This window comes from Corythoichthys intestinalis, chromosome 9 (assembly GCF_030265065.1).
Source record: "Corythoichthys intestinalis isolate RoL2023-P3 chromosome 9, ASM3026506v1, whole genome shotgun sequence".
NCBI lineage: Eukaryota > Metazoa > Chordata > Actinopteri > Syngnathiformes > Syngnathidae > Corythoichthys > Corythoichthys intestinalis.
Genome location: NC_080403.1, coordinates 31,703,519 through 31,728,566, shown reverse-complemented (window position 1 = coordinate 31,728,566; position 25,048 = coordinate 31,703,519). Strand labels below are relative to the sequence as shown.

The 25,048-nt window shown below is 38.0% G+C and overlaps 2 protein-coding genes across 7 annotated transcripts in view; one reads left to right on the top strand and one right to left on the bottom strand.

The window, feature by feature from the left end:
* camkvb (CaM kinase-like vesicle-associated b) overlaps positions 1–2,764 on the top strand; it is a 55,015-nt gene extending 52,251 nt beyond the window's left edge. For both annotated transcript variants that reach the window (XM_057846422.1, XM_057846423.1), the window contains 4 exons: positions 361–497; positions 644–722; positions 830–917; positions 1,066–2,764. In XM_057846422.1, coding sequence (XP_057702405.1) covers positions 361–497; positions 644–722; positions 830–917; positions 1,066–1,365 — 604 coding nt within the window. In that variant the 3' untranslated portion in view covers positions 1,366–2,764. The remainder of the gene's footprint in view (positions 1–360; positions 498–643; positions 723–829; positions 918–1,065) is intronic.
* An 8,310-nt stretch (positions 2,765–11,074) lies between these two features.
* LOC130921499 (semaphorin-3F-like) overlaps positions 11,075–25,048 on the bottom strand; it is an 85,109-nt gene continuing 71,135 nt past the window's right edge. For all 5 annotated transcript variants that reach the window (XM_057845480.1, XM_057845478.1, XM_057845481.1 and 2 more), the window contains 9 exons: positions 24,172–24,241; positions 22,701–22,845; positions 22,254–22,476; positions 21,299–21,387; positions 21,074–21,115; positions 20,399–20,555; positions 18,077–18,160; positions 17,681–17,814; positions 11,075–13,326 (listed from right to left, as the gene is read on the bottom strand). In XM_057845480.1, coding sequence (XP_057701463.1) covers positions 12,880–13,326; positions 17,681–17,814; positions 18,077–18,160; positions 20,399–20,555; positions 21,074–21,115; positions 21,299–21,387; positions 22,254–22,476; positions 22,701–22,845; positions 24,172–24,241 — 1,391 coding nt within the window. In that variant the 3' untranslated portion in view covers positions 11,075–12,879. The remainder of the gene's footprint in view (positions 13,327–17,680; positions 17,815–18,076; positions 18,161–20,398; positions 20,556–21,073; positions 21,116–21,298; positions 21,388–22,253; positions 22,477–22,700; positions 22,846–24,171; positions 24,242–25,048) is intronic.

Here is a 25,048-nt window from a genome sequence, read left to right as displayed (position 1 = left end):
ATTATTAAAGCATCCATTGGGGCATCACAATACAATTAGCAAAGATACATTAAATGAAAGACCGCATATATCGGTATCGGTTTGATATCGGTATCAGATTGTTGGAGTTGGACAATATCATGATATTGGTTAAAAAGTCACTATTGGACAACTCAGATAAATGTTACACATATATCCTTTTATCCATCACCCGTGGTGCTTATCCTCACGCAAATGGTGCTGGAGCCTATCCCAGCTGACTTTGGGCAGGAGACGGGGTACACCCTGAACTGGTTGCCTGCTAATCGCACATAACAGGTATTAATAAATGTAAATTTTACACCTTACTACTTTCAATTTCTTTTGTCTTTGCAACTCTAGACTGTCAGGTAACCCTCCTTTCTATGATGAAAGTGATGAAGATGACTATGAAAATCATGACAAGAACCTATTCCGAAAGATCCTTGCAGGCGATTACGAGTTTGACTCTCCATACTGGGATGAGATCTCAGATTCAGGTACTTTAATACTGAAGACACAAAACCCCATGTGAGCAATTCTTTCCTGTAAAAAAATAGAATGAAAAATAACTCCAAGATCAATCCTGACATCCACCAGAGGAATAAACCCTTTGTTGAAGTTTTCATTCATTTCCCCCTGACAGCAAAGAATCTGGTTACACGTTTGATGGAGGTGGATCAAGACCAGAGATTGACAGCCCAGGAGGCTATAAATCATGAATGGTAGGTGGTGTAGACCAAATGAACCTCATTCTTTGTAAACATGAGCAGAGAAATTGAATAACAACAGACAATTTTTAAGTTCCCTGTCCTCATTTTTTTAAAAACAGGATCTCAGGTGGTGCAGCTTCAGATAAAAACATCAAGGAAAACGTATGCGCGCAAATAGAGAAGAACTTCGCTCGGGCCAAATGGAAGGTAAGCCCCAAATGCCCTCTTCCGGGTAAGTACTTTTATTTAAACTTTAGCAGCACATTGTGGTAAGAATATTGACATACTGAAGAAAAAAAATCACCTCGTTTTACCGACCAAACTGCAGTCTGCTTTTCATATTCTCTTCTCACAGAAAGCTGTGCGGGTCACCACCATCATGAAGAGACTGAGAGCAACTGACCAAAGTAATGCAAAGACCTCCAGTCCAGCAGCGACCGCAGCATTGGACCCTGCACCTCCCGAGGCCACTGCGGACCCAGGTGCACCTTCACCTGCTGTACAGGAAGTGGTCACAGTGATAAACAAGCCAGTTGTGGAAGACACTCATGGGACAGAGCCACAGGCACAGGAAGCCGAGCCCACCTCTCGCTGCAATGGAGATACTGTGGCTCCACTCCATGTAGGTGATGATGCAAGAGATGAGCAAGGCTAGGCCCCCTTTTACGTTTATTGCTGTGACCTCTGCACACCCGCCAACTCCTGCACACTGTACATTAGCTGCTAGCATGGTGACAATGACTCTGTTTCTCTCTCACTTGCAGCATTATTATAAGGCTGTGTACTAGCTTTCCTGCGTGCTCTGCATTATATTGGCATTCTATTTATATGAATCGCATTTCCGCTTACTAGGCTCGGCGTACAACCGATTCTATTAAATATTTGCTTGACTTTTGAGGTGAAGAACAGATTGGTTGTCAAGCTGTAGTTTTAAAAGGATGTCTCTCAGTCACAAGAAGAAAACTAAAGACGTCCGGATCAGTCTTGATTCCTTTTTTGAAAGATGACTTGGGAAATCCTTCTTAGCCAGTTCTATAAATCAGAGGATAGTTTTGATGTGAAAATGTTTACTTTGTATACCTTCGTGGCCCAAACATGTTTTTCTTGTCATAGGTACAGTAACAAACAGTTACTGTATATATCACACATAAGCACAGAAGAACAAAGTTTTTTTAGTTTGCTTTTTCCCTCCTCAGGAAAGAACTTCATAGTTGTAAGTCTGAAGATTTTGTACATAGAAAACTTTGTAGAAGTAGCTAAAAGAGCATGCGTTTTCATCTTCTGCTGTACATTTACATTTCATATAAATATACCGAGATATATATATATAGCGGAAAACACTCAGGTGACTTGAAGTTTAGCTCTGAGAACCCCAATTTGGCCAAATTTCAAAACTGTCTTATGTGCATGTGTGATACATCATTGGAAAGCTTAAAATCTCATTTTTCTGGGGGAAGGAAAATTTTGAACAGGGGGGCATTTAGAAAAATAAAAAATAAAACCTTAAACCCCGAAACCCTAACTCGAGGTGAGAGCATTAGAGAGCATAATTAAAAGACACCATGATTTTAACGAAGTATGATTGCATACTTACCTTCTTTCAATCCAAAAACTGTGTGTAGCATGTCTCAATGAGTGTTAAAACACCGTAGTGAATGGCACAGCCGGACTATTTGGAGATTTTATGGGTGAAACACCGTAATATAACAAGCGTCGCAATGCAGAAATCGCAGACATCAAGGAGTGGTAGAGATTTTTCTTTTTCATATATTTACAAGTTCGAGTTCTTTTGGCTTTAAATACACCTGTTTATTTTAAAGAGGGCTGCAAGAGCAGAAAGTGCTTTTTCAGCCTTGTCTGTGTTTTCAGCTATAAATAAATATATATGGCGGAAAACATTCAGTGGCTTGGAGTTCCACTCTGAGACCCCCAATTTAGCCAAATTTCAGAATTGTCCTAAATGCATGTGTGATACATCATTGGAAAGCTTTAAATCTCAATTTTCTGGGGGAAGAAAAACTTTAAACAGGAGGGCATTTATATAAAAAAAAAAATAATAAAATTAAAAAAAAATCAAACGGTGAAACCCTAACTGGAGGTGAGAGCATGAGAGAGCATAATTAAAGACGCCATGATTTTAACGAGATATTATCCCGTACTTACCTCTTTTTGATCCAAAAACTTCGTGTAGCATGTATCACCGAGTGTCAAGACACAGCTGTGAATGGCCACAGCCGGATTTTTAGGGGATTTTATGGGTGAAATATGGTAATATAACAAGGGTCGCAATGCAGAAATCACAGACATCAATGAGTGATCGAGATTTTCTTTTTCATATATCTACCCTTTTAAACATTTTTTTCTCAATTTTTCTTTGTTTGGATCGATTATTTATCATCTAAAATATCGGGGGAAATACGACAGTAACAAAAAAAATATATAATTAAGTGATAGTTACAAGGTAGATATCCGTGACTTATTTACAGACACTATTTTTTTTCATTGTGACGTAATTTGTTGAAAAGTTTAAAATATGCGAGTGAAAAATTTTTTATTTTATTTTTTTTAGCTAAATATTAGACATCAATTAAGTATTCTAAGCTATAAATGACAGACATTTCGAATAATAAATATAATTACTTACCTTCTTTTTATGGCTGGGTTGAAACAAAAATGGTCGCGCGACATCTGTAAAGGCGGGTCTCCAGGGTAAAACGGAAAATAGTTCGGAGGCTCAATGTGCCATCAATCTGCTATGGCAGCATATAGACACATTGTTCTATCAAACACAATAATTATTTTGTCTTAAAATACAGCAGTTTATTTTAAAGAGGGGTGTAAGAGCAGAGACTGCTTTTTCAGCCTTTCCTGTGTTTTCCGCCATATACTGTATATATATCCCTATTCGAATATCTGTTTTTTGTGAACATCATGCTAATCCTATTTCAAACTTTTCCCATCATTAATATGATCTACAACTGGTACAAACCATTAAAAAAAAATCTTTATGAGAGAGAAGGTAAAAGTAAACATCTTGATGGGGCGGCAAAAGTTAAAAAGAACTTGTAACGTACCACATAGATCTGATTAACACAAATTACAACTACAATAACAGTTTTTGGAAATCCAGGTTGAAAAATTTATGTATTTACATAAATGTATTTAAAGTATATTTCCAAAGGATAGAGCTAATTTTTCTCAGTTTTCATCATTTCTATCACACAATCCGATCAAGGGTGTGTAAACATTTTGTACTCACTGTACACAGCCATTTGTTGGATTAAGATGCATTTGGTCCAGTTTTACACTTGACACAAGGTGTGTTGAAACTGTTTTAAAGGTATTTTTTGCCCCAATTCATATGTGTTTGTCTAAAAGAATAGGTCTTGATCCCATGGCACTTCTATGCATCTAATTAATTTGTAGCTTTTCTTTGCTAAAAGCACCACGATAGACTTTATTACATTAAAATTGATCCTATTGCAGTTATTGTTTGCTACTGCTCAGTATGCCTTGGTCTACACTCTTGTGTCGCCATGTCTTAGCTACAGGTACATTTATTAGCGTCATTCTTTCGTAGCTAGACACACATCATTGTCACACCATGGCAAAAAAAAAAATTAACATTCATTTTGCTTATCTTTATTAAATGTTTTTTTAAACATGTAATGCGTTAGTTGATTCTTGAGATGCTCATCTTGATAACCTATACTAAAAAGTTATTGTTTTTTATTCAGTTAATAATAATGATCCACAAAAGGCGTCCTGAAGGAACTTGAGCAATAATTGACGGGCTTCAAAAACTGTGATTCTTGCTGTTCTTGGCTTTTAACTGTCCATCTTTCCGTTGCTGCAAGGTGCAACAAGGCCACTTGGTCGATGTGATACAATTAATGTGTCTGTGCAAATCTGTTGTAATACTTACAGTATGTCCATGATTGAGCTCCCGATGGTGACATTGACACACGATATGTATTTTAATCAAAATAAGACTTATGTAAAGATTTGTAACCATAACATGCATTCATACATTTCAAAATGTTTTTGTTTGTTTGCGTTTTGCTGGAATTCAAAATATCCATTATTTGTGCTTAAGCTGATTTCATTATTATTTCATATTGTGTCTTTGATAAAAGGTTATTTCAGAATTTCAAAAATGTTTTTTTATGAATAGATGATTTGATGTCGTCCTACTGTTTGTTTAGACGACCGATACCGTGAATACAGTTTGAACACTGTCACACTGTTTTAAGTAATCCTTTCTCCCAATTACACTTCTCACTGTAGTATTCAATGTCTGTTCACCCTATTTGTCATATATTCACAGGTGTGTTTTGTAGTTGTGATGTTTTCCACGACCAGTGGTCACCTGTAAGGTCCTATCTTGCATTTGTGGGCTCTGTAATGTATTACTTGACTGAGGTGATTACTTTGGTGGTAATAAAATGTAATTTATCTGATCTCAGTGATCCTTTCTCTTGGTCATTCTGTGATGTGTTTTTCAGTGCAGATGGGAGGAAAACACCTCCCCAAGAAAGATGCCTGAGGTTCTTGTAATTGTTGGCAAGTTTTATCTGGGAAACATTACCTTAGCAATGCATATAACCTTCATGGTACCTGTTAAGGCCCTTGCTCCTCCTCCTCCTTGTGTGTGCGTGTGTGTGTCTTGATTGCAGAATTGGACAGATGGGTGAGCCTGGAACCAGGTGCAGTCAATCATCGTTAACAGCCTACTTAAGCCAGCCACTGGCCTCACCTCTTTTCCAGATCAACAACGCAGCTCCAAGAGTTTGTGACACTTGCCTTTGATAATTCCAGAAATCTGTACTGTCTTACTTTAGCTCATTTTACCTTTGTTCACAGATCCTGCATTGCTCGCCTGACTTCACAGCTCACCTGTTTAGACACCAACTGCCCGCCTGACTATTTGGACAAGACTGCTTCCACAGCAATAAACAATTGTTACCACTGCCACCTTGCCTTCCTTCTCTGTGCTTGGGTCCCTCGCTGTAACATATTTATGTCACACTGCTGTTGCCATAGTGTGCACTTCCTGTGTGTGTGGTATTACAGTAGGACAGTATCACCCAGAAACCTGTCACAGCGTGTTACTTGGGGATGTGCATGGTGAGATTGGCAAATTTCTTGAAATTATGGCATTTTTTCATACTTTCAAGGAAACCTTTAATAAACACCCAATTTTTTTTTTTCATTTTTTCATTTCATTTCATTCGTTTATTTCAGGCCATTATTCCTTGTCAAGACAACAAATATATACAGCTCATATAATCAAGTAGCAAAAAGAGCAGCAAAGCTAAGTAACATTGCAACATCAACTACATGCCTGAAAAGGACTGGGAAGAAGAAAATTTATTTAATCCCACCCCTATTCTTATCTAATTAAGAACAAAAAAAGTCTTGCTACTTCCTTCCAAAAATGTAGGCCACCAAAAAATCAGTCCAAACAGTTTTGCACATACACATTTTTGTAACAAATTTTGTCCCTTGTGATGAAGTTACCACAGGTAACACGAAAAAAAAAAAACAAAAACAATTTCATACCAACATGGTAAATGAAAGTAAAACCATACCAACAATGGTAAAGGCCAAACACACAGGACAACAAATTATAAATGGCAACAATAACTATACCAACAACTGTCACGGACAATATACCAGCAATGGTAAGAAACAACCAGCACTCATACCAAGACAATTTATTGATGTAATTAAGACCTTATATCAGTATACTGTGAACAGACCATAAGTTTGTATAACCTTTTAAATCTGTAGATAGTTTGGCATTGCTCGTGTTGCATTCCCAGATTATTGCAAAGTTGATCACGCTAACTAGAATTTTTGTCCAAAAATGTAATTTTCCACAATTTTTTCAATGTCAATTAGAACATCTACAAAACAAAACTAAAAACAGAACAAAAAATGAATACCAAACTGTTGTTTTTGTCAACAATAATGATAACAAATATACTTCGTCAATGAACACTTTTTCTATGATGATGACAAGACGATAACGAACTAAAAACGTGTTTTGGGTGACTAAAACATAACGAGCCTAATGCCAGTTTTTGTCTGACTAGACGAGACGCGCAAAAGTGCCCGACATGTTTACAATATGTGACATTTTATGTGTAGTTAGCCTGCATCGTAGCACCTCCAACTCACCTGTGCAGTGTCTTTTCCGCTCTCAAGGCTTGCACACACACCACATGGGAAAATTTGTTTTCTGATCTTAGCTAGAGAATATGCAATGTTTCTTTAGCATGTAAAGCTCTGTGCTGAGTGATCATCACACACTAAATATAGCATTTGCGTTACCATTAGGCTAATGCTAACAGCAAGCCTCCTCTTAAACTCTCGGACAACTTTTTTTTTTTTTACATACAGTTCAAGGCGTCCAGGTGGGTATAGTTAACTGAAAATAATGTACTGTTTTCCTGCTGAGTGTGTATAATCACCAAATTGGCATCCATGTACACGCTACGATATGTGCTCGTCTGTGAATGTTTGTTCAAAATAAGAGTTGGAGACCTTTATTTTTTTTGGGAGTAAAATTTTTTAGTTTTACAGACGAAATTTTTTTTAGTAAACGTCAACCAACACTAGACAAAATTAGTCGAGTTTTTTTTTTTTTCAACGAAAAGATGAAGACAAACACATTTTGAGATGACTAAAGTATGACTAAGACTAAGTGACCATATTTTAAGTTCATTCATAGATGCCTATATCACTTTAATATATTTAAAGTGTGCTTCCTCAGTCTGGATAGAAAAATTTAGTGTATCACAAAAGTGAGTACACCCCTCACATTTCTGCAGATATTTAAGTATATCTTTTCATGGGACAAAACTGACAAAATGACACTTTGGCACAATGAAAATTTATCTGTGTGCAGCTTATATAATAGAGTTAATTTATTTCCCCCCCAAAATAACTGAAATATAGCTATTAATATCTAAACCCCGGCAACAAAAGTGAGTACACCGCATGGGAACTACGTACATCCCTAAATGTCCAAATTGAGTACTGCTTGTCATTTTCCCTCCAAAATGTCATCCGACTCGTTACAGGAGTGCTGTCAGCATTGCTGCAGAGATTGAAGGGGGGGGTCATTCCCACCACCATGCTTGACTGTAGGCATGACACACTTATCTTTGTACTCCTCACCTGGTCACCGCCACACATGCTTGAGACCATCGGAACCAAACAAATTAATCTTCGTCTCGTCAGACCATAGGACATGGTTCCAGTAATCCATGTGCTTTGTTGACATGTCTCCAGCAAACTGTTTGTGGGCTTTCTTGTGTACCGTCTTCAGAAGAGGCTTCCTCCTGGGGTGACAGCCATGCACACCAATTTGATGTAGAGTACGGCGTATGGTCTGAGCAGTAACAGGCTGACCCCCTCAATTACTCAATTTGGACATTTAGGGATGTACATAGTTCCCATGCGGTGTACTCACTTTTGTTGCCAGGAGTTTAGATATTAATGGCTATATTTTTAGTTATTTTGAGGGGAAAATAAATTAACTCCAGCATATAAGCTGCACACAGACTACTTTTCATTGTGTCAAAGTGTCATTCTGCCAGTGTTGTCCCATGAAAAGATATACTTAAATATCTGCAGAAATGCAAGAGGTGTACTCACTTTTGTGATACACTGTATATATACAGTATATTGCGATATAGTATTTATACTATATGGAAAAAATGTTTTCACTCAACAGGTTACAGATTACTCAACAGGCTTTATTCTCCCAAACAAAATAATCAGACAAAAATGCAAGAAAAAAAAAAAATAAATAAATAATAATTAATATATATATATATATATATATATATATATATATATATATATATATATATATATATATATATATATATATAAAATGCAGACCCATGGAAATGTAGTCCAGTCAATACACACACACACACACACACAATTGGCTATGTGCCAACTAAACATTTTTATAAATTACCACAGCATAAATCTAAGTCTCTTAGAACTACTCCTTATTGTAGTCTGTAACAGCCTGATCTCTTGCCAAACCGTCAACCCAGTAGATGATGGTAATGCCCCATGATTCAAGGGGTCAACTGTGGCCAGAGGGATTCTTTTCAAAAAATTGGTCCTGTGAAAAATAAAAAAAAAACCAGACATTTTCATGATTTTATAAAACTCGGCCGGATGCTACGGAGAGGGCATGAACATTGGACTTGTCCGGGCAAAAGAGGACGTTTGGTCACCCTAAGACTAAAGCCTGAGTTATACTCCCGCGTTGCGGTGACGGCGTAGCGACTACGGCGTCATTCGACATTCGATAGTTCTGCGGTGAGGGGACGCGTTGCTCTGTAATTCACCGCCAAGCCACTAGAGGGATGTGGCGTTATGTTTGTACGGTTTTGGGGCATGCTTGTTTACTTCCGCTAGTCGGAGAAAAAATAAACAATGCAAGATGGAACTCTTGAAAGTAAATATTCTGCTCATCAACACTGAATAAATATTGAACATACAAATGTTGACGGGCAGGCGACGCAGAAGACGGTTTCGAGGCGGTCTGGCCGACTTTTGATGCCGCACAGAGAGTTTTAGACTCGGGTGGAGAGAGCTAGCTGTGGCGGCTAGCTTCAAACTGACATCGAGCACTGCGTTCAAGGTCTGCAAAGCCCTCCAGCCTGATTTGTTTGCCGTGTTCTACAACCAGCCAGTGGGAAGCCATAGCAGATTTCTGGCGTCTAGGGAACTTCCCAAACTGCGTTGGGAGGCTTGATTTTAAGGTTATCATAAAAAGCACCGAGGCACTCTCAATCAGTGATGATGTATTGTGTGTGTGAACTGTCTGTTATTGAAAATTAAAGATCAAAACAACTCTTTTGACACCAAATCTGTGCTTTATTCTTCATATACTTGAAACATATGTACACAGTAAATGATGAAGTGCACCAACCAAAAATATGACATAAAGTGATAAAAAGTTGGCAGTTTTTGGCCGACTGTGTCACCGCTTCGTGTGGCCACTCGATTCCGACCACCCACGTCTCGGTGGTTCTTCCATTTATTTATTTTTTCGATCGCCGACCTTGCCATTTGGCAGTCACAATAATAATTTCTTGACGAGACTTGCTCTTCGATGATACTCCCGTCGGCTTGGTGCATTTTTGCGTGTAGAAAATAATGTTTGATTCTATTCTACAATGGCGGTGTTTTCGCCCGGAAACAACAGTCTGAGCGGACCAATCACAGTCCGTTTTCGCTACGTCTACGCGTCTACGCAACGCGAAGGTTAGAAAAATCGAGAGGTGCGCGTCAGGCTACGGCGTAGGGTCGTAACTCGATTCTTCCTTGACGGCGTAGGTCTGACGCGGAAGTATAACTCGGCCTTAATAAGTACAGTATATCGTCCAAAAGACTAAGACGAAATTAAAAGGGCTGCCAAAAACAACACCGATACCAAAGCAGTAGTATTTTACCCGATAATGCCTAAACCCAGAAATCATGAAGAAAAATTTTAGATATAAAAGCAATGAGCTCCAGAAATGCCTGTATTATGTATCAAATGTGATAGATTTTGGCAATATAGAGTTAAGCCATTCAAATACTTGTAATGACATCAGAATGTACTGTACAGTTTTTAGAGATATAATGAACACATTAACATGTAAAAGTGACTTCCATGTAAGGTAATAAACAATGACAATTTGTGCTCCTTGATGGTATTAAATGAGCTATATTTTTGCAGTGAACATAGCTTTCATCATCATTCTTTGATGTGTTGCCCACCTTAGATAGGGACGCCATTCACTGAATGTCTTCTGCATCTGAGAGAACGGCCTTCTACATGCTGATGGTTCCCTCTAGTGTCAGCTCTCTTTCCCTCCTTATGTAATTGCACTTCAGGTGCTACTGTGCAGTTTTTTTTTTTTTTTTTCCTTTTTGCATGCAAATTTCAAATTGACACATTCGACTGCGCTTACATTTTGCAAAGATTATACACACATGCAAATATGTACACATTGCACCTAATTAAATGGTACATGTATGACATGTAAAAAATATGTTTAGTTATCCTGGGCTGAGTCCCTTCGAACTGATTTTTAGACTGCACAGTGAGTAGGCCTATCTGTTGTGTCGTCGATTAGGGTACATTACAGTGGGGAGAACAAGTATTTGATACACAGTCAATGGGAAAACCCATTGGCAGTGTATCAAATACTTGTTCTCCCCACTGTACATTGGCTTAAGATGTTTGTTACTGAATAGTTTCTTTAAAGGGTGACGAATAAGATTTTTCCCATAATTACTGCAATAAAGAGAAGTTACACAAACGCTCATACATAACACTTCAACAGATACAACTTTATTCCAGAAAGGTGTGGGCAGAACATAGAAAACATCCATTATCAAGTTAATCACAATGAGTGGGGGGAACATTCCATTTTTATAAAATATAGAGCTTTAATTTATGAAGTTAGCAACAACAATGGAACTGGATGGTACAAGAACTTGACACAGCTAGGTCAGTACAATAAAATCACCTCTTTTTATTTCATTATTTTTCATAAAATCTGATACTGTAAAAAGAATGCGTAAACTTAGGACAGTTTTTAAAAATCGTTATATTTGCTCAATTTGTGCTCTAATTCAGGTCTGTGGAAAAAAAAAAAATACATGAATTGAGGAGCAGCTAAAGTATATTCAGATGTATACAGGACAGTTTTTCTTGACCACAAGTGACAATAAAGTGTTTGAGGCCCAATTTGTCTGTTTCACTTTTAACTGAATTATAACTGTCAATAACCATATACAGTATAAAAAATTTACATGGAAAATACAAATTACATGGTCCGTCCACAAATAGGAGCAAAGTCATTTTAACACATTTAACATCTGTTTTGTTAAAATCTTTTCTTATAGTATGTTTGGAGCTGCAGCACATTTACATTTGTTCTACCAGGTGCACTGTACTAGCAATGACTCTCATAACCTATTTGCCATCCGTTAGGGCGATGAACAGGAAAAAAAATAAAATAAAATTGACCACACATACAGTACGTCTTATCAGAAATACAGTACAAATACATTTTCATGCACACAAAGAAAGCCAGCTTCCCAATATTTGGTTAGTGTCACAAAAATTGTTACAATGCTCAGTTGTGCATACTGTAAATTGACATTTCCTTTCCAAACATGGATGTCAGAAGACAGAAGACATGGCCTATGCATCTATTGCCAACATAAACAACTTTTTTTTTTTGTAATACAGTATTCACAGACGTCCACAAGTGTGCTTGTTGCATTTGGCCCCAACTGCCGGCTTTTAAAATGACAAGAATGCCCTTTGTACAAAATTTGGACTATTTATTGCACCACAGTCTCAGTATATATGTAGTTTGAATTTGGTTAAGCCCCACCATTATGTTATCTATTTTAACCTACTGTATTGTTCTTCTAGGAGTGTCACACAGCAGAATGAATTAGACAAGAATATCCCGTTTTGTTTTTTTTTAATATGCCCTGCTTAAAACTGAATAATTATTTGGTGAAAAAAATTGTTCCTCCTCAACAATTGGGGGCATTCTTCATGTCCATGGTCCCCTTAGAATCCACATGCATCCATGTTGCGGTTGTGCACCAGCCGTTCCTGCAAATGTCCTGGTAACACATCAAAACAGTCAAGAAACAACAGCGATCCCGTCACCTCTTATCAGCCATACATTTTCCCCTGTCACATAAAGAGCTTCCTAGCTGGGCTCTATACAGCTTACGCACTTAAAAGTACAAACTGTCTCTAAAGTTATATGCCAGACGAGTTTGGTAATGGCAGTAACAGCAACAATAAATTTAACAACATTTGCCCCAAAGTTACCTATACACGAAGAGCCTGTTATCTTTTAAGTACAAATAAATCCACAGAATGATAGGCCTACTATATACAACCTACAATAAATACTGAGTAGCATATTGAATGTGTTATGCTTTGAAACATTGGATGTTGGAGTGTGTGTCTAAGCCTCTTTGTCTCAGTTTCTTTTAATATTTGTGGGGGTTGTGTATTTTTGTTGTTGTTGATTTACTCGATGAGTCTCTCCCAGCTGTCATGGTGAGGGGTGGCGGGGGTGGTTGAGGCTGTTTGGTAACATAATTGGCTTCCTCATGTCTCTACATCCACCTGCTCTTCTCCCTCTGCTACCTCCCCATGATGCCGGCGGTTGCGGGGTTTCTTCTGCTCTTTGAACTCTTTCAGGTCTTTGACTTTAAGGGCACCTTGCATGGGGTCTCCAAACTGCCAGTAGTCCTGGCAATACTGATTTATGAGGCTCATTTCTGGTTGGCTGAGAATGGTGAGCAGATCCTTGTACTGGCCTGCGCTGGGAGTCCACTGGGTGCTAGAGTGGAGTGATGGCTGAAAGGCTCCCCCGCTTTCCACCAGGGCGTTATTGACGGCACGGTTTGACAGCACCACCAACTGCATCTTAACGAGGGTGTGCTTGAAGTTCTTTTCTGTGGCAGTGCACTGGTACATGCCAGAGTCAGAGGGATGCAGAGACCGCAGGAGCAGACCTTGCTCTGTTTTTAAGATCCGACTGTCGGAACGTATCTACGAAAGAAAACAAAAACATCTTTTGAAAAAAAAAAAAAAAAACACAAGAGCTGTAATTTCAAGCAGTTGGGAACTAGTTTTTGTCCTCTTTTCCTTTAAAGGGCAGGTGAAGACTTCAATTCATGAGCGTTTTACTCAGTTAAATTGTATTGAATGCATCATTCGATGTCTCACAACTAGGAGTGGGAACCTCGGGGCACCTCACGATACGATACCATTCACGATACAAGGCTCACAATAACGATTGTCTCACGGTATCGCGATACAGCGATTATCGATATATTGGTCAGAAAAATGATATATGATTTTCTACAATACAACTGTTGAAACAAAAAACAAGATATTTCAAAATAGAAAAAAATACTGTTTAAGTTATTCATTAAAAAGCGACACCTTTTCTGTGTAACGTTGCTATAGAATATAAATCTGCTGCAAATTTTGTACCTGCACATAATATAGCGAGAACAAACCACAACCACTGATATCTCTTGGAGGATCATGATGAATGGCATCTGTAATTTCTTTAAAATTTTAAATCTTTTAAAATTTTTAACAGTGCTGTGTAGGAGTGGAAACCTCTTGGTACCTCACGATACGATACGATTTGCCATATGAAGCTCACGATAATGATGATCTGACGATATCGATACAACAATTATCGATACATTGGTCAGGAAATTATTCTTGGATATTCTACAAACAACTAATAAACAGAATAACAAGCTTCTGCTGTGAATTGGAATTAGTTTATCACTGGTAGACGTTCAATTCGTTTGAACCCTCCCAGTTTAAATGGCCGTCAGTGGCAGCCAATGCCAGGCAATGAAGTAATTTTGGGCCATTTAAGATCATTTAACTGTTGATTTTCAGTTACAGTACGTCCTGTTAATTTTGGGTTATTTTATGGGTCACTTCCTGTTTGAGTTACAGAACAGGAAGTGACCTGGGAATCACCTAAATTAATAGGCAGTGACTCAAACTCAACAGGAAATGACCTGTAAATGCCCTAAAATAAACAGCAAGTGACCTGTAAATGCCCTGAAAATCGGACCAAATGATTGTGAAGGCTCTGGTTTTGAATTAACGAACGTTCCAAGTCTAAATGGATTGGGTGTCGAGCACCGTCAATGGCAGCCTTAGAGTTAACTGAGTCACTACTATGGTGGAAGATTTTGATAGCAACTTGTTGGTTCCTTTTTTTTTTTTTTTTTTAACACTGACACCTTTTCAAAACGATATCTCGATTCTTGGCAGGAGCATATCGATAACCTTTTGGGATACAAAGTATCACCATATATATCACCATTTCGATATTTTGTCACACCCCTACTCACAACTCTCATTACCAAAACATCTTTTTGAATTGACTACATAGTTTTTTAGTTATTGCCATAGAAACACCTAAGCAACGAGGGACGTGTCTCGCTGCCGGCCGCGACCTGATGACGTCAATTCCTGAAGACCTTGTCAGGACTCTAATACGAAAGTATAGCACCACGCTATCCTCGCCATATATTGCGAACATTTTTTGGGTTTTCTCGCAAGATTCATCATGCCATCTCGATGTGTAGCGATGAATTGCTCACACGAAGGCTCGAGACAATCATTGGCCCAAAAAACCTTCTATTGCAAGGATTTGGACATCTGTTGTGAGAGTCAAGCGGATAACCTTCCACCCGGCTCCTCGATCGCGTCTTTGTTTTCAACATTTCAGTGACGACAGCTTTAAAAGCCTAGGAGGATACAACCTTAGTTTTTCAAAGACGCAACATAGTTTTCATAATTATTATTGACGGGTCACAATCAACAGGCACTGCGCCAAGCCTTCAAGTAGGGGGCCATCCCACACTCCGATTCGCAGACGGCTACATATGCAGCGATCCAACACCAGATTTAGATTGAAAAAGTATTAAAGCTGTACGGCATACAAACAGGAAGGATTGTCTCAGGAGTGATTTGTTCAAGGATTCAAGGTAATTATGATGTTTTTCGTACCATGCATGCATTTTGAAACGTTGTGGAAAAAAATCAGTGGGAGAAATTAGCCGCTATGGCATTGGCGTCATAGTTCACAGTATTTATGTACATAAAATAAATGCTAACTGCACATTTTTTTCTGCTTTAAACCAAGAATCAAGACTGTTTTACGTCCATATCAATAAAGAATTCAGGGATTTAAGCATTTATTCACAAGAATTCTCAACATAAAAGCTCTTTGTTTACATTAGGCCGCCGCTACATTTCCTTACTGACGAGCATCGTAGTTCGCCATCCCATCCCATCCCATCATCTTCCGCTTGCTCCGAGGTCGGGTCGCGGGGACAGCAGTTTTAGCAGGGAAGCCCAGACTTCCCTCTCCCGAGCCACTTCAACCAGCTCCTCCGGCGGGATCCCAAGGCGTTCCCAGGCCAGCCGAGAGACATAGTCTTTCCAGCGTGTCCTGGGTCTTCCCCGGGGCCTCCCGCCGGGAGTTCGCAATAGATACGTAAAATAAATGCTAACTGCACGTTGTTGGTTTTTTTTCTGCTTTAAACCAAGAATCGAGACTGTTTTACGTCCATATCTATAAATAATTCAGGGATTTAAGCATTTATTCACAAGAATTTTCAACGGGAAAAGCTCTTTGTCTGTGATTCCACTCGGTCAGCACCCTTTGTCCGTCAATAATTATGAAGTCTATTAATGGAAGTAAACCCTAACTGGCGTTTTTAATTCTAAATTTTGATGCAATTTTATTGATATACTGTATGAGGGGAAAAACCAACTGCCTGTTTTTTTTTTTGTGTTTTGTTTTGTTGCTTGCCTGTCATAAGACAACTTACAGGTTGTCTATTCATGTCAATTTGATACGTTTATTGCTTGATCGTGAGCTGTTTTTTTGTTGTTGTTGCTTGCCTGTCATAAGACAGCTGACAGTTTGTCTATTCATGTCAATTTGATACTTTTATTACTAGATCTATATAGCTACTCGTCTGTTATTGCAATTACTGATAATTATATCTCAGAATGGCTGGTGGGTAAGAAAGGTTCAGAGAGAAATCACGATGCTAGACATGTGCCTACCACTCTTCCTTTCGTTAGGGAATATAGTATAGGTATAGGCCTATAAAGGGTTAGGGTTTAGGGTTAGCTTTTGTTAACTCAAGCATTTATAATTTCTTAGTTAAGGGACACATGTGCTACACTTTACAATAAGGGTCCAAAAAGCATTCAGTAATGGTTAATAAAGGTTAGGTTATGATAAATAATACATTACTTAACATTAATTCACATATACTGTACATTAGGGAATTAATAAATAGTTATTCATGTATACTGGCACTTGTAAGTGATTATATTATTTTAAATGAGAAACATTGCTCTGTGAGTCCTTGGGTGCTGCTAACCTAACCTTAAGTATGGTATTATTTCACGTGAACGTACGTCATAAGTATTACTTAACCTTTATTACCATTCCTGAATGTTTTTTGGACCCTTATTGTAAAGTGTAGCACATATGTCCCTTAACTAAGAAATTATAAATGCTTAATGCTTTAATTTTACCAAACTTAGTTACTGTCTGGTCATGCATTAACTAATGCATTAACTAATGTTAATTAATATATCACTAAATGTTAAATAAGGGATTATATGACTTATTGTAATGTTACTTAAACATTAGTTATTGTCTTAAAATGCATTAACTTAATGCATTAGCTCATGTTAATCAATATATTAATAAATGTTAGATAAGGGATTAAACGAAATATTGTCATTTTACTTAAACATTAGTTATTGTCTAAAAATGCATTAACTAATGTTAATTGAGGGACCCTTATTGTAAAGTGTGACCCCAACATGTAGGGATTAATTGTTGATAATCTTTCCTGGGAGCCTTTCCCATCGTTAGCGTCACGAAAGAGCGATCCTGAATGGTTACTTTCGGTGGAAATATCTATGCTATGCTCGGTGTGGATAGTCTTCTGTTGCAATCGGGAATTTACGCTGCACTTCCAGGTTTGGGAATGCAGTATTGATGGAGTGCTAAAAAACTTTAAAAAACTCGAATTATCCTCGATGTTACGCTTTAAAAATGACATAGTTATTCTGACGAACTCGACCAAAGTTTATATTTAATAAAATTACACCAAAATCCGAAAAGCTTTTTACCTGTTCTTTAACTACCCAGTAACCAGACCTTTTTTAGTCAACAACAGGCCAAAGCCAGGATTTGAACTCATGACCTCTGTCTGTCACCATGTCACAAAAGACTGGATTTGATCTTCTCTAAGTTCAGAGCTAGCTGTTATAACAGTTAAAAAAAATGTCATCCAACCAACGAACAGCATCTTTGCATCTTCTTGCATCTCACCTCCTTCCTGCGATCGCTGTTATCTCGTTGTACATGCCATTTGATGACAGCATGTGGGGATCGGGCCTGACACTCTAGAAAGGTACTGCTTCCCTCCACCCCATATTGTATCATCTCAAGAGTATTCTTATTAGCTGCAGGGCAACAGGAGAGAAGTGTTACCATGGTAACAAAACACTCATTAGCATGAGCTCCCATCACCCGAAATCTTGGGAGTGGCAAATCAAAGCACTTGGCTTCCACAGATTACCATAAAACTGACAGAATATAACCATTAAGGCCCATTACAATGAGTACCGAGACCGTTTTTAAGTACCAAAGATATCGTTGAAATAAAAAATAACCAAAAAATGTCAACAAAGTCGGTAACATGAACTTGACTAATAAGTGACTCACTGTTGGAATTGAAGCCTCGACACTGGCGAATCGGGTTCCCGTACTTAACGTCCTGTCTCCGGCTGCGTCTAAAGGGGTCAGACCAGTATTGCGGAAGAAAAAGAAAACATAAAAGGCATAAAGCAACTGAAAGCCATTCAAAGCATTTAATAAATATGTCAAATTCCACAAGGTAGCCACGAAGCAGTGCCATATAGACTTCATAATGTATTGAAGGCTCAGATCGGTCATCAAGAGGAACTATTCACAAACACACGCACGCAGCGATCTAACGCTGGATTTTTGTTGAAAAAGTACGAAAGCTGTACCGCATACAAATAGGAAGGATCATCTCAGGAGTGATTTGTTCGAGGATTCAAGGTAATTATTATATTTTTCATACCATGCATACATTTTGAAACGTTGTGAAAAAAAATCAATGGGATTTAATTAGCCGCTAGTGTATTGGCATCATAGTTTGCAATATTTATGTAAAATAAACAGTAATTGCACGATTATTTATTTTTTTTTTGCTGTTAACCAAGAATCGAGACTGTTTTGCGTCCATGTCTATAAAGATTTCGGGGATTTAAGCATTGATTCACAAGAATTTTCACCGGAAAAGCTCTGTTTACATCAGGCGGCCGCTAGCTATATTCACTAACAGACTAACGTTGTACTTCGACATATTTACGTAAAATAAACGCTAACTGCGCGTTTTTTGTTGTTGTTGTTTTTTTTTTTTTTTGCTTTTAACCAAGAATTGGGACTGTTTTACGTCCATACCTATTAAGAATTTGTTAAGCATCTATTCACAAGAATTTTCACTGGAAAAGTTCTGTTTACATCAGGCAGCCATTAGGTACATTTACTAACAGACTAGCATTGTACTTGGACATATTTACATAAAATAAACGCTAACTTGGCGTTTTTTTTTTTTTTTTTGCTTTTAACCAAGAATTCAGACTGTTTTATGTCCATATCTATAAAGAATTCAGGGATGTAAGCATTTATTCACAAGAATTTTCACCGAAAAAACTCTGTTTACATCAGGCGGCCGCTCCCTACATTCACTAACAGACTACCATTGTACGTCGACATATTTACGTAAAATAAATCCTAGCTGTACTTTTTTTTTTTCCTGCTTTTAACCAAGAATCGAGACTGTTTTACATCCATATCTAGAAAAAAATGGGGGATTTAAGCATTTATTTACAAGAATTTTCAACAAAAAAAGTTCTTTGTCTGTGATTCCACTCAGTCAGCTTTGACGGCCTCGCCAACAATGCAGGCTCCCTATTTATCGGCCACGCGCCCCATGTCCCGTCAATATATTATGAAGTCTATGGCGGTGCAATATGTCACATCTCACAGCAAATTAACCTTCCATCTTATTCAAGAGTTGAACAATTTTATCTTTTAGCCAATTTATTTCAGTGATCATTTTGAAAGATGGCTGTTCTTGAACTTTTTATAGCTAATACAGGGGTGGCCAACCCTGGTCCTCGAGAGCTGCAATCCAGCTTGTTTTCCATGTCTCCCTCCTTTAACATACCTGAATCAAATGATCAGCTCATCAGCATGCTCTGCAGTTGCCTGATAACAATCCTGATAATTTGATTCAGATGTGTTGGAGGAGGGAGACATGGAAAACAAGCTGGATTGCGGCTCTCGAGGACCACGGTTGGCCACCCCTGAGCTAATGCAGTACATTCTTAGAAAATAGCTTTTCAAGTTGTGTTATAACAAACAACATTTAAGTACAGTGAACCAAGTGTTTATAGAATAAGGTCAAGGTTTTATGTTAAGGATTTACTGTATACAGTGGTGCCTTACAATACAGGTTCTGTGATCGTGCTCATAATTTAAAACAACATCAGCAAAAAACATCTCAAATCATCTTTCCCTACTGAAATGAATAGAAATGACATTAATCAGTTTGAACTCCCTGCCAAAAAACACATTTCTGTATTCCTTTTTCAGGAGAGGTATTTCAGTCTACAATACTTTATTACATTTATAAAAACATGCATTAATGGGATAATTTAATAGAATTTAAAAGAAACAGTTTGGTCACATTTTTTTCAGTGGGTGTTATGTGTTATGATGGTCATTTTGGTACATGCACCTTGGCCATCCGGTGGCAGTACAAAACAGATAAACTGCACTGGAGTCTTAGAGCCCTCCCTAAGGTTTATAGTACCACGGTAATATCAGGTTTTTTCACTTAGGATAAATAATGCAGTTCATATGCCTTTGAGTATTGTTAAATATCAGACCAAAACAACGTACTATAAAAAGCAATTAAATGCACCCTGAAGTCAGTCAGTTCTGGTGTATACCTCTTCTGGGAAGCGGAGTAGCGGGAGCACGACTTGCCGTCCCAGGCGCAGTATGGATCTCTGGCCAAACAGCAATCGGCACACGCTTCTCCATAAACATCACAGCGGTGAAGCGCTAGCTGGGTCAGCCCGACTGCAGATGAAACATACAGCTGTTGCTGTTGAGAAAAAGAGTGAGGAGCGGGGAAAAAAATTGTTGTTAAAATGTCAAAGCAATACAATAAATTATAGTGCTAAAATGTTAATGCAAACTCCAAATCTATTATTAACGGGTTTAAACTTTTCTGTGGAAATGTTTGATTAATTTCTAACAATTGTAGTATATGCACATTATGTTAAAAGTGTATTTGATGTGTTCAATTGCAGAGAAAGGAGAACAAATTTGAGGTAAACTCATCTTTTCAGGAATAGGTTTAGACAACTAAATGATTGCTGATAGCATGGCTAGATCAGGTAGGCACCGCTATGGAATATCACGAGTAATATTTCAACACTTCATTATTTTATCTCATATTTAAGCACATTTCACCATAAAAATATCATATTGGAATTCAGTTATTTACAAAAAAGTTTTACCAACTGTGAGTGACATGTATCAACTAAGAAAAAATGTGATGATATAATGTTTTGTTTCATTTACACATTTGTTAGCGCTGAACAAATCCAACATGCTCACCCTTTTAGAGGATACCTTCATTGTTGTAATTGGCGTTGGAACCTTAAATTTAAAAAAAGGAAAATAAGTTAATGCAGTGCATAGTTTGCTAGTCTTCTATGGAAACTGTCAACCAAATGATTGAAGGCAGGACAGGTAACAATTATAATACCTGAGCTGCAGAATATAAAAAGTAAACTGTGGGAAAAAAAGTTTGAAATGAAGATTTAACAAAAAAATGCCTACCCTGAACACTTCAACCTCCTCCAGCACCAGCTCCTCAGTCAGCAGGTCATCTCTGGGAAGAACGATAACTTTCTGAACTGTCCCCTTATCTGTGGCCCAAAACACAGAGACACAAACACGCACGTGCATGTCAGTTAAATACCTACAATTGCGCAACCCTCTCCTCCCAACAGTTGATTGAGAGCCATTTAATGTCAAAATGCCCCCTCATTCTTGACTTTTTTCTCTCTCTATGCAGCCCTTGACATTTAATAACTCTGGACACCATTACTCTAAAATAACTTTCGGATTCCCCCACCCTCGTCATTAGACTTCAATAGTACGCTTGATTTCTGTTGGCATTCCTGAGAGCAGGATACATAATTTATTGTTATGACTTGTGTAGGGAGTCTTGAATGGTGGGTTGAATGGTTGTGTCTGACAGCAGCTGAAAGCCAACACATTCCTCCGGCACGCCCAGCATCACACACTAAGCCATTAGTTTCCTCCCCATAATGCACAGATGAACAAAGACGCCAGTCGGGAAGTGACAGCATGCTGAATGTGGGGGTTTCTTGTGTAATGACTGTTGTCATTATGCATGTTACCCCCTCTTTTTAGCCCCCGCATCTTCCTCTCCTCCCTGATGTTAATCTTCCGTTGCCCTCCAGGTAAAAATCCACAGTTGTTTTTGTAAGACGAATGGGTTAGAAACAACTTAAATAGGTTAAATCACCTGTTTTCCACATGAAAACAAAAGGAAAGAATGTGTTCTGTCAAATGAGAGATGCTTATGGGGGAGAACCCCTCCACACTGACACTGGCATTATCTATCCTATTCAGAGTGATCAAAGAGCCTTTGCCTTTAAATTATCATTACAGCCACTTAAAGGTTAAGTGAGGGAATTAAAAAAAAAAAAAATCCTCTGAGTATTTCTGTAAAAGGTAAAAAAACAAAAAGAGACCCCCAACTCACCAGTTCCTAAGAAAAGCACTTCATAGTTGCCATCTGCAGCAGTCACCTGGTCCACTGCTATGGTGGTAAACTCATAGTCCACGTTAGTCCGCACCACTAGGGGGCGCTTGTGTACTGGGTAGATTGAGTTGTACATGGCAGGATGATTCCTCATGAAGTTTATCACTTCATCGGGATAGTCCTTAGTGGACTTCATGTTGGGGGTGAATGTACCTCCTGGGCACTACAGAAAGAAGTGAATCATCAACATTCAGAAATCTCTGGTGAGGAAAAATATTTATAAAGACCTGTTTTAAACAGTTTTGTTGGACTGACAGTGTTTTGATAACACGGTTTCTATTTGTAGTTTGGGTTAAAGAAAAATCAATGTTATGCCAGCTTGCTGTAGGATTCATGTGTGGGGTCCTTGCAGGGTTAGACTAGCTTCTTTCCATAGGTGAGACTTACTGTTCCTGGGCGGGGATAAGGGATCTTCCCAGTGTAGGCCACCCACTGGTAATTTGGACCCTCCTTGTGGGCAAAAGGTCCGTTGAAGACCATGCGAATGTCAGCCATGGAGTAAACGCAAACAGCTGAGCCTTTAAAAACAGAACTATGACAACAACAACAAAAAATTAGATAAGGTGAAAACATACCGTGCCGTAAAAAAGTGTTTGCCCACTTTTCAAATTATTATTATTATTTTATATATACTACTAGTTTGTCCACCTTGATGTTTAAGACATGAAACATAAAATGCAGTTTTTGAATGGTGTTTTTATTTACAGTACTCTGGAAAAAAACATTTTTCTAAGCTACATGGACCTGTGTGAAAAAGTAATTGCCCCCACCTAACATCTAGTTGGACTACCCCTCAGTAGAAACACCTGAAATGAAGCTTTTTCTATAACCAGCAATGAGTCTTTCACATCTCTTAAGAAAGATTTTGGTTCAAACTTACTTGCAGTATTGTAATTCAGCAACACTGGAGGGTTTATGAGCATGAACGGACTTTTAAGGTCTTGGCACAGCATTTCAATCGGATTCAAATCTCGACTTTGACTAGGCTTCTCTAAATGTTTTATTTTATTTTATTTTTTTAAGTAATTCAGAAGTTGACTATCTGGGTTGTTTGGGATCAATTCCATTCAATTCAATTCATCTTTCTGCAAAACCCATATGTGCTTAGCTTGACATCACCAGTTGATGGCCGAACATTTCCCCTTAGCATTTTGTAGTAAAAAGCAGAATTCATGGCTCTATCATTCACTGCAAGCCGTCCAGGTCCTGAAGGAGCATAGTTGCCCCAGTCCACCACACCAACACCAGTATGTTTAAGTGTTGCTACTGTTCTTTTTCTGACACGCTGGGTTACATTTGCACCAGTTGAATGGGAGACTCACTTTCCAAAAGCTTAAACTTTCATCTCATTAACCCATAAACATTTTTCCAAAATCCTTGGGCACAATTTAGATAATGTTTATATTTTTTATATTTGCTGAAGGTACAGGAGCCTTTATGGGGTTTTTCTGGCCGTGGATGTAATTTGTCTACAGTTTCTTCCTTATCATTGACTCATGAAATGGATCTTAATTTAGGTGAGGGATGTCATTAGTTCTATAGATGTTTTCCTGGTTATGTTTATGACCTCTTGGATGAGTTGTCACTGTGCTTCTGGGTTAGATTTTGGAGAGAAGGTTCACCAATGTTCTATATTTTCACCATTTGTGGATAATGACTCTCACCATTGCCAAGAAATAGCCTTGTGAACTCATAAACTTATAGTCTTTAAAAATGAAAGTAGGAAAATTATGCCAAAAATATACACAGTATATATATATAAAAATTTGAAAAGGAGGCAGAACACTGTAAAATTACATATATCAATATAATTCATGAACGCTTTAACTGATTCCTAATAAGCAGAGAGAAAACGAACCCAGAGACTGAAAAGACTCCATATAGAACAGGATTTTTGGTGTCCTGTGTCGGCTGTATGTAAACATTACCTGGAAGACAAGAGAAAGAATTCACATAACTTAACAGGAAAGAATGCTTACATTAATTAATATTTATGTTTATGTGTAGAACCCCTATTCCTGGAATAATGTGCAAAAGGTACTGAATTTTTAATCTTTTTTTGGAAAAACGTGCTAATGATGATTGTTGGGTAAGCTAAAGCATGTTTGAGAAGACTTTGGGCAAGAGGAAGTCTACACCCTGAATTTTAAAATGTCCTCTGTGAACAGAAGCAACAACAGTTTAAGTCACAAAACTGAGGGTGTGCAATGAGACTGGTGCTTTTATGCAAAATGGTAGCAAAATATAGTCGCATGAGACAAGCAAGGGATGTAAGGCTACTAAAAATATAAATGTTAAGAGCTCCAAAAACAAGACAGAAAAGGGTTAGAAAAAAGAAAAGCACTTGTCCCACAAAGATCAGCATGGGAAATTAACTGTCAGAGCACTGAGCAAACAGAATGATGCATGGAGGGTGTTTAAATACAATCCTCAAATCTGAAAAGGCAAATGTGCAGTTCCTATCAACAATGAAGTGTCTGTACAGTGTTTCATTCCTCTTGGGACATGAATGAAATGTGAGTTCATTCTGAAGGGGGAAAAAAAAGAACTCACTATATTTCTTAGTATGAGGCTCACACTTAACTCAACTTTATTTATGAAGCACTTGAAACGAATGGTTGCAGCATTGTAGATAAACAGCCAAAATACAATGACGCATATATTTTCTGCCAAAAAATCTTGTCTTAAACTTTGTAAATATAGCTCAAACAGGCTAAGAATGACACACAAGCGGC